Source organism: Ovis aries, chromosome 6 (assembly GCF_016772045.2).
Source record: "Ovis aries strain OAR_USU_Benz2616 breed Rambouillet chromosome 6, ARS-UI_Ramb_v3.0, whole genome shotgun sequence".
Taxonomy (NCBI): domain Eukaryota; kingdom Metazoa; phylum Chordata; class Mammalia; order Artiodactyla; family Bovidae; genus Ovis; species Ovis aries.
Window position 1 is genome coordinate 72,660,077 of NC_056059.1, and position 10,738 is coordinate 72,670,814.

General features: G+C 41.0%; 1 protein-coding gene across 1 annotated transcript in view; it reads left to right on the forward strand.

The window, feature by feature from the left end:
* SPMAP2L (sperm microtubule associated protein 2 like) overlaps positions 1–10,379 on the forward strand; it is a 41,705-nt gene extending 31,326 nt beyond the window's left edge. The window contains exons 9-11 of the mRNA XM_027970744.3: positions 6,040–6,171; positions 8,573–8,748; positions 10,265–10,379. Of these exons, the coding sequence (XP_027826545.1) occupies positions 6,040–6,171; positions 8,573–8,748; positions 10,265–10,379 (423 nt within the window). The remainder of the gene's footprint in view (positions 1–6,039; positions 6,172–8,572; positions 8,749–10,264) is intronic.
* Positions 10,380–10,738: the final 359 nt, after the last annotated feature.

Below are 10,738 nucleotides of genomic sequence, written 5' to 3' on the forward strand. Positions count from 1 at the left end.
CAAAAACTTTTCCAGTCTCTTAACTACACCTTCAAGTGGGAATTTAAAGCCCTGAGCTGATAATTCTTTTCTCAATTTCTCCAGTGCACTTAGAGGCAATAAACCAACCCCATATACTTCTTTATTTCATTTGGTTACCCAAATGTTGCGTTCTGTTTTGTCAATGGATGCCATGGACTACCAGTGTCTTTTTTTTTTTTTTTTTTTTTGACCCCTGGCAATAGAATCATTAATAGCTTTAAATCTAATCTGCTCAGAGAACAAATTCCAGGTAGTCTAGAACTAATATAGATAGGTATGCTGCTGCTGCTGCTAAGTCACTTCAGTCATGTCCGACTCCGTGCGACCCCATAGATGGCAGCCCACCAGGGATTCACCATCCCTGGGATTCTCCAGGCAAAAACACTGGAGTGGGTTGCCATTTCCTTCTCCAATGCATGAAAGTGAAAAGTGAAAGTGAAGTCGCTCAGTTGTGTCTGACTCTTAGTGACTCCATGGACTGCAGCCCACCAGGCTCCTCCATCCATGGGATTTTCCAGGCGAGTACTGGAGTGGGGTGCCATTGCCTTCTCCGAATATAGGTATACTTCAGAGATATTTTGGGTTCAGTTCTAGACCACGCCAATAATGCAAATATTGCAATAAGTCAAGTCACATGAATATTTTTTTTCCCAGAGCATATAAAAGTTATGTTTATACTACTGTAGTCTATTAAGTATGCAATAGCATTATGTCTAAAAACCCAATGTATATACTTTCATTAAAAAATATTTTACTGCTAAAAATTCTTGACCATAATCTGAGCCTTCAGTGAGTCATAATCTTTTTGCAATAGTAAAGTCAAAGATCACTGATCACAGATCAGCATAATATAACAGTAATTAAAAAATTTGAAATGTTATGAGAATTACCCAAATATGACACGCAGATTCAAAGTGAGTAGATGCTGTTGGGGGAATGGTGCCTATAAACTTGCTTGATGCAGAGTTGCCACAAACTTTTAATTAAAAAAAAAAAAAAAGACAGCATTTGCAAAGTGCCACAAAACACAGTATGCCTGAACAGAGGACGCATCCCGAAGTTCTGATCTGGTTATCTGTTGCTTTATACCAAACCACACCCAAACATAGTGATGTAAAATAGCAGTTATTTTGTTATGCTCAAGGATTTAAAATAAATTTTTTTAAATTTGTTTATTTTTGGCTGTGCTGGGTCTTTGTTGCTGCTCATGCTTTTTCTAGTTGCAGAGTTGTGTCCTATGTTGGCAGGCGGATTCTTTACCCCTGAGTCACCAGGGAAGCCCACTCTGCTCAAGGATTTTATGAGTCAGCAGCTCTGACAGGGAAGCAGGTATGACTTGTTTCTGCTCCATGATGTCTGGAGCCTCAACTAGGAGATTTCTAATGGCTTGGGTGTCTCACATGGTAGGGAGCTGAAATCAACTGAAAGCTCCATACCTGCCTTGCTTGGCCTGCTGTTAACACAATACCGTAGACTGGGTGGCTTAAACAACAGACATTTCTTACAATTCTGGAAGCTGAGTAATCCAAGTCAAGGTGCCCTTAGATTCTTTTCTTAATGAGGACCCTCTTCTGGGTTGTAACAGCCATCCTCCCGATATGTGTCCCATGACCTATGCTTTGTATGTAAGCAGAGAGAGTTCTGATCTCTCTCCCTTTTCTCATAAGCACACTAATCTCTTTATGGAGGTTCCACCCTCACGACCTCATCAAACCTAATTATCAAAGCCCTCACCTCTAGTGCCATTGCATTGGGGGTTAGGATTTTAACATAGGATTTTGGCTGGAGGTTGGAGGGATGCTGAGGGAGTGGATATAAACATTCAGTCCATTGTGGTTATTCAGTTGCTAGGTCATGTCCAACTCTTTGCAACCCCATGGACTGCAGTAAAACAGGCACCTCTGTCCTCCGCTATCTCCTGGAGTTTGCTCAGATTCATGTCCATTGAGTCAGTGATGCTATCTGACCATCCCATCCTTTGCTGCCCCCTTCTCCTTTTGCCTTCAGTCTTTCCCAGCATCAGGATCTTTTCCAATGAGTCGGCTCTTTGCATGAGGTGGCCAAAGTATTTAGAACCTTAGCATCAGTCCTTTCAATGAATATTCAGAGTTGATTTCCTTTAGGGTTGACTGGTTTGATCTCCTTGAAGTCCAAGGGACTCTCGAGTCTTCTCCAGCATCACAATTTGAAAACATCAATGCTTCAGCACTCAGCCTTGTTTATGGTCCAGCTCTCACAGCCGGAAAAACCATAGCTTTGACTAGATGGACCTTTGTTGGCAAAGTAACATCTCTGCTTTTTGATATGCTGTCTAGGTTTGTTGTAACTTTTCTTCCAAGGAGCAAGTGCCTTTTAATTTCATGGCTACAGTCACCATCTGCAGTTATTGTGGAACCCAAGAAAATGAAATGTGACATTGTTTCCACTTTTTCTCCATCTGTTTGCCATGAAGTGATAGGACCAGATGCCATGATCTTCATTTTTGAAATGTTAGCCTTTAAGCTATTTCTTTCACTGTCCTCTTTTACCTTCATCAAGAAGCTCTTTAGTTCTCCTTCACTTTCTCCCATTAGAGTGGTCTCATCTGCATATCTAAGGGTGTTGATATTTCTCCTAGCAATCTTGATTCCAGCTTGGGATTCATCCAGCCAGGCATTTCACATGATATACCCTGTACAGAAGTTAAATAAGCAGGGTAACAATATACAGCCTTGTCATACTCCTTTCCCAATTTTGAACCAGATAGTTGTTCCATGTCCAGTTCTTGACCCACATACAGGTTTCTCAGGGGCAGCTAAGGTGGTCTGGTATTCCTATCTCTTGAAGAATTTTCCACAGTTTAATGTGATGCACACAGTCAAAGGCTTTAGTGTAGTCAATAAAGCAGATGTTTTTCTGGAACTCCCTTGCTTTCTCCATGAAATGATAGCTCGCAATTTGATCTCTGATTCAGTCCATTACAAAAACTATTTGTAGTGTCCCCAGCTGGAATGACTTGAAGGTTAAACTTAGCTGGGACTATTTACAGGGTCACCTTTGTATGGTCTATGTGGCTTAGACCTCTCTCAGCATGACAGCTGTATTCTGAGAAGGAATATCCTAAATTATAATGTTCCAAGGGTGAGCCTTCCAGAAGAATCAGGTAGAAGCTCCATGTTTTTCTTATGATTTGGCCTTGGAAGTCACATTATGTCTCTGCAGGCATACTCTGTTGATTGATAAAGGTACAAGTCTGGCCAAATTCAAGGGGGCAGGGCCGCAAACCCCACCTCTCCATGAGAGAAGTGGCAAAGAATTTATAGGCACTTAAGAAAAAACTTCCACACCCAGTGATGTGAGTCTTTTGGTATCCTTGAGCATGATTTTTGTATGAAGAAAAAACCGTGCAAAGGTATGCTCTTGAGTAATTAATAGCCAATTTTTTAAATTTCAAATTAGAAAATCTATTTATTAGACTTTTAAGTTTAGTTTGGTAGTTTTATTATTCTATTTATAATTCTAGCAGTTTTTGACAGCAACTTTTAAGAGTCCTAAGTAATATTTGATATACAAACTTAATTAAATTCATTTAAATAGTTTAAACTATATTTATACATGCTTACTTGCTCAGTCGTATCTGACTCTTTGCAACCCCATGGACTGCAGCCCACCAGGCTCCTCTGTCCATGGAATTTTCCAGGTAAGAATACTGAAATGGGTTGCCATTTCCTTCTCCAGGGGATCTTCCTGGCCCAGGGATTGAATTTGCATCTCTTGTGTCTCCTGCATTGGCAGGCAGATTCTTTACCACTTCACCACCTGGGAAGCCTAAATATATTAAATTTGATTTCTTTTTAGGTTACTTTATGTCAACCATCTACATTAATAAAACCTCAAGTATTAAATAGTTATTTAAAAATATAATACATTAAACTTATAAATATAGTGAGCCTGAAGTTTTTTTTTTTTTTTCTGAAGTTTTTTAATGTTGTAAGAATTGATACTGGCCCAGGTTCTTGGACTCTTTAATCAACAGATTGATAAGAGGCCAGATGAAAAATTCAGGCAAGGCTTCATTGGGATTCATGCTGCAGCAGGGGGGAGGGAAAACAAGTAAGAGGTGCCCTTGCTTGCTTCCTGAGAAGGGGGTGAGCTGCTCCCTCAAACAGGGGGAGGGTAGGGACAGATGGCTAGGTGGCTTGGTGGTAAAGAATCTGCCTGCCAGTGTGGGAGAGGCAGGTTTGATCCCTGGGTTGGGAAGATCCCCTGGAGGAGGAAACGGCAACCCACTCCAGTATCCTTGCCTGAAGAATCCCATGGACAGAGGAGCCTGGTGGGCTACAGACCATGGGACTGCAAAGAGTTGGACTCAACTGAGCCACTGAAGGGTGGCTTAGGTGGTCTGCCAGCTCCCTTGGTGGTGCTGTGTGCAGGGATCATGCTTTTGCTCCTGTTATCTCAAAGTGGTAGCTGAGTTTTGACCTTTTTGTATCTTCTACTTATTCATAATTTGCCCCGGCTGTGCACATAAGCAGTTCTTTTTAGTCCCCTTATAGTTTCTTTGTATTCTGTTGCTCCAGGAGGCACTTGTCAAGGTGCAGGCACTGCAATAAAAGGCCCCAGGTCCCAGCTTGTTTCAGAATGACATAAAGTGAAGATTTCAGCTGAATGTCATCCTTCCAAGTCAGTTTACTCCCTGATACACTGCAAACTGCAGTTGTAATGTTATCATTCTTACAGGCCAAATTCTCCTAAAACGTGTGCCTACTTTTATTTTAATATACACTTATTTTTTGTTTTTTAGTAATTTCAAATTTACTGACAATCTGCAAAAATTAAAGTCCATTGGCTTTGTCATTCTCTCTCCTCTGTGTAGGGTGTGTGTGTGTATATTTAATTTTTTCCCTGAATCACTTTTCAGTTCATACGTTTTTCTTTTTTTTTTTTTTTTCATATGTTTCTCTTTCTCGGCCACCCTGCACAGCTTTTGGGATCTCAGTTCCCTGACCAGGGATCATACCTGGGCCACGGCACTGAAGGTGCCAGGTCCTAACTAGATCATCAGAGAACTCCCTCCCTGAATCATTTTTGAAAGTTAGTTACAGACATCGTATACCCCTTTCACTCAGTGCTTTATTGTGTTTCCTAACAATAGGCTATTATCTTTTAGAACTACAGTACTGTTACCAAGATCAGGAAATTTAACATTGATATAGTACCACATCTATTCTACGGTCCCTGTTCAAATTTCATCAATTTTTGCACATACTTATACTGAAGACATGGAGAAGGCAATGGCAACCCACTCCAGTACTCTTGCCTTAAAAGTCCCATGGACGGAGGAGCCTGGTAGGCTGCAGTCCATGGGGTCGCTAAGAGTTGGACACGACTGAGAGACTTCACTTTCATTTTTCACTTTCATGCATTGGAGAAGGCAGTGGCAACCCACTCCAGTGTTCTTGCCTGGAGAATCCCAGGGACGGTGGAGCCTGGTGGGCTGCCGTCTATGGGGTCGCGCAGAGTCAGACATGACTGAAGCGACTTAGCAGCAGCATACTGAAGACAAAGTGTTATTTCTATGAGTTTTATGTTCTTAGCTATTTGACAGTTAATTCTAAATCTTCTAAGAGTTTAAAAATAACACACACCCACAAAAGAAGTCAAGTTACTATTACAAGTGCCTGAGGTTACTTGCCACCAGAGACTTCTGATGGATACACTGTAGGAAGGCCTTTTACCTCTATGAATGTCATACTAAGTCTCTTTTAATAGTAACTGTTAGGACTGTTGTGGTTCAGTTCTTCCCTATCTTTAGTTTAAAAGTAAGTTCCAAAACAGCTGAGTTTGAATCTATACAACCTAGTTTCAGAAGGATGGAAATTTATCCTTTTGGCTATAATCATGGGTTACTGCAATATTCTCATCTCTTCTGTTGAATTTACTGAGAAGTCTGGTCTAGCAATCAGATACTACTTTTTAACTATGATCTAGATAGTAGTGTTTGATGCTTATAATTACTATTTTCTTTTTCTCCCCTAGATTGAAACCAAGATTTTGTCGTCTACCCTGACTGCTATTGCACCTCCTAGAATTGTAGACCTTGCCCATCCACGGATTAAGATAGAGGGTCTGTGCTTTGAAAGAGAAAGAAGTGAAAAGCCCATTCGTCCTGTAAGCCATCACTACCTTGGCATCCTTCAGCTCACTTTCTGCTCATTCCAAGGTGTTACTTTGCCTCTGTAGGGCATAGACCGAAGTCATTGGATAAGAAAACCTTGAAAGAGTAGTCTGTAGCAGGAAGGAAGTTCTAGCTGCAAGATACGGAGAGAGGTTGAGGGTGAAGAACATCATGGATTTGGGAGTCAATAAGAGCTGGGTTCAGGTTCCTGCCTCACTACTGCTAGTTCTATGATGTTGTGATAACCTTCTTGAGCCTTATTCATTCAATAAGGATTTGAATCTCTACTGTGTGCCAGATACCATGCCCAGTGAACACAATGGAGGGAAACCAAAAAAAAAAAAAAAAATTAAACAGATAAGATGATGTCAAGTAGTGGTAAGTGCTATGATGAAAATGGGAAAGGAGTGACTATGGCTGAGGGTAGAGAATATGCTTATTGTGTATAGTAATCAGGGAAAGACTCTCAAAGGAAAGACTATTTGAGCTGAATGAGAAGGGGTCAGCTAAGTGAATGAGAAGAGAAGGGAATGTTCTAGTAAAGGGAAGAGCACATGCCAAAGTCCTAAAGTTGTGATGGCATTGTGAGCAAGGGGATTGTCAAGATAATAGTTCCAAGTTTCAGGACTGTTGTGACTTGTGGTGTCAATAAGGCAAGTGTTTAGCCCAGAGCCCAGCACCTTCGGTGGTTTCCCTCACTCTTCCTCCCTGACACTTCCCTCCATTCATTTTAGTGGCTACTTGACTTCTAATCCCAACTGAGTTTTCAATAAATACCTAATGATCATGTTGCCAAAGGAAGTCACACCAATTTCATCATTATAGGAATCTGAGGATTAGATGTGGAATTCTGTTAGGAAATTCCCTAGGGAATCAATAAAACCTTGGGAGAGTGACTTGAGTTTGCTAAAATGAATTGTGACCTTTGGGCAAATCAAAACTTGATTCTTGGTTTTCTTGGTATGTGATTATAGCCATCTTTTTTTTTTTTTTTAAGTTTTTTTATTGAAACTGTTACAATATTTCTTCTGTTTTATGCTTTGGTTTTTGGCCATGAGGCATGTGGGATCCTAGCTTCCCAATCAGGGATCGAACCTGCACCCCCTGCATTGGAAGGTGAAGTCTCAACCACTGGACCACCAGGGAAATCCCGATTATAGCCATCTTTAATTGCTAGAATTGTCTGGGGGTCTAAAAAAATCTTTTAAAAAAATGATTCCACTGTAGATGAGGCTTCCCAGGTGGCTCAGTAGTAAAGAATCCACTTGCCAATGTAGGAGATGAGGGTTCAATCCCTGGGTCAGGAAGATCCCCTGGAGAAGGAAATGGCAACCTACTCCAGTATTCTTGCCTGGAAAGTTCTATGGACAGAGTAGCCTGGTGGGCTGTAGTCCATGGGGTCACAAAGAGACAGACATGACTGAGCAACTGAACATGCACTACTGCAGATAATCCTACTCTTCAGAGGGAGAGAATAGTAGCTACATGTCATCTTTCCTATTTTACCAACAAAGCAACATAATAGAAAGGCCTCCTGGCAGATGTGGTTTCCAAAGAAAGACCAAAATGAGTCAATGAGTCTGTCAGTCAGCATATCTTAATTCAGCAATAATTATGCACCAGAATCTAGTCTAGCTTTGGGCAAACAGGTACATCTCTCAAGCAGCTTATATTCTGGTGGGGAGAAGCAGACAATAAACACCCCAATAATAAAATAAATGAGCTAAGGCAGGTGTTGGTGAGTTCTGTGAAGAAGATAAAATAGGGTAATTAGAATGGCTGGTATACCTTGGATGGTCAGGGAAGAGCTTCTTGAGGATGTGATGTTTGAGTCTAGAGACTTGAATGATGAAGAGGAGGCATGACAAGAATGGGGAAAGAGAGTTTCAAGCAGAACTGGCAGGTGCAAAGGTCTTGAGATGGAAAGAGCTGGGCCAGAGGGGCCTGTGTGGCTGGGGTCTTAGTGATCAAGGGAGAGATGGAAGGAAGGTGAGGTCATGGAGGATAGCAGGCAGATCATGTAGGGCCTTCTTGACCACAGTAAGGAGCCTAATTCTTAGCAAAATGGAAAGCTGCTGGAAGGTTTAAACCCTGAGAGTGACATGATTTGACTTGGGCCTTGGAAAGTACATTCCTCGTCAAGTTATTATGGTGATTGCATGGGAATGATACAGGCAAATCCCTGAGAACACTCTCTGGCTCATGGAATACACTTGTTAAAATGCACCTTCTCGCCCTCAGTAACTGCTGTATGAAGGCTGGATTGTATGGGGCAAGAAGGGAAGCAGAGAGGCCAGTTAGAGAGTAATCAGGAGAGAGATAATGGTGACTGGATAAATGCTATACCTGGAAAGAGAGATGTGAAATTTTTGTGTCATTTTGTTTCCACTATAGATCTCCCACGCTGCCTTGCTGGCCCACCCTAGCCCTCGAATAGTAGCTCTAGCTAAGGCCAAGCCTCTTCATAAAGATTATTTACCTCCCCGCGATGCCCTCTGGCCAGTATCTTATGCTGCTATCCATTCCAAGATATCTCCCAGAATTCAAGAACTAGCTAACCCAAATACAAGGTATGTCAATTAAAGGCTAAGATGGGACAGGAAAGCCTGGGGATACTAAGGAGAGGGAAAAGGTGATCTGGTAAGGTCAGTGAAATGAATTGCAGGAAAACAATACATTTTTAAAATCATCTCACTTGTTACATTTATTGTGGCAAATCTATGGTCTTCTTACCATGAATTGTTGATAAGACTACAATTAAATAGTGGACTAGCTTTAGACCTAGGATACAACTAGCTTTGAGCTTTAGACCTAGGATACAACTCTGTTATTATGGATATGGGATTATTCATCTATATTATTAAGGGAATAATCTATCTCTATTGTTGGGACTTCCCTAGTGGCTCAGGTGATAAAGAATGTGCCTGCAATGCAGGAGACCTGGGGTTCATCCCTGGGTCAGGAGGATCTCCTGGAGAAGGGAATAGTTACCTACTCCAGTATTCTTGCCTGGAGAATTCCATGGACAGAGGAGCCTGTTGGGCTACAGTCCATGGGGTGGCAATGAATGGGACAGGACTGAGCGACTAACACACATCTATACTTATATTGTTAAGGAAAACAAATTATAGAACAGAAACATAATTGTTACAGTTTCCTACATTGCAGGCAGATTCTTTAAGGGCTGAGCCGTGGGAGAAGCCCCACTTATATTATCTCAGAGTACATAATAAGCTGGTAACAATGGTTACTTTGGAGGCCTAGGGAGCTAGGATGGGAAGAAGACTTATTTTTCCCTAAATAGACTTTTGTAATTTTTCAATGTTTTTGCATCATGTGCATGTATGAACTATTTCAAATAAATCAGAAAAAATATTCAACAAAGAAAAACTTGCCTCTAATTCCTGTTCATTTTTCAGAAGACTTCTCAACTTGCCTGAACCTCAATTCATTTTGTTACCTTCAAGGGATAATACTTGATCCCCTTTTTCTAGCACCATCAAGAAAACATAATTGAAAAAGTTGTAGTAGTCTTGAGCTCAGGGAATAGGAAATATATTCAATCTTACATAATAAAATATTTTAAAATTTTGCAATAAGTTTTTCTTAAAAAAAAAAGTTAAACATCAAATGAAATGACAGTCATTCTCTGTACACTGACCGAGGAAAGGGAAGAGTAAGATCAGGTACTCAAGATTCTGTCCTGGTAGCAAAATTCTTATTTGGTGGTTAAGGATGGAAACTTCAAAAAAACATAATTTCTTGAAGTTCACTAGTGAACTGTCTGGCTTTGTTTTAACACTGCCAAATTATTGAGGAATTTCCAGCATTTGTTTTCTATGGAAAGAGGAAAGGCTTTGGAATCTGACACACATCTAGATTTGACCACAGGTCATTCTTACGACTTGCCTGAACCTTCATCTCCTTATCTGTATAGTGGAAGTCAATGATACCTGTTTTATGAGATGCTTATGAAAATCAAAATGGGATAATATCACAGTGCCCAACATATAGTGGATGCCTGAGGAGTGTTAGTTCTCTTTCCCTTTCATCCTATTTCAAGTTGAATCTTTTTTTCCATTTCAGGACTCCTATGCATATTGTCTATTATGATCCAGAAGTCTTTAAAGTCAAGCCAGCTGCCTTGAAAACACAGTGTTCTCCGAGGATCCAGGAGTTGGCAGAACCTATTACTCATTAAAAACAGAAAGCCACAGTTCCCTAGTCTCTTGCTGTCAGTTTGCAGCCTCCACCCCCTCAATACACCCTGGACCTCTAGGGAACACCACTGCTGCTGTTACCTGCAATCATGTCTTCAGCAGGTCCGGGGATTCTAGCATGCTTTAAAGAGAAAACGAATGCCCGCCTTACTATCCTTATTTCTCTCCCCATGCATATCTCAGCGGTCTCATTGCTCTGGCGGACCTGAAAAATCAAAACCTCCATATATTTGCTGGTTTTGCTTTTCTTTTCCCAGTGCAATCTATGTTCTCCAGTAGCTGATCGCATCTCACTGTCTTCTCAAATAAATCCTGAAGACTGAAATCATTCTCCGTGTTA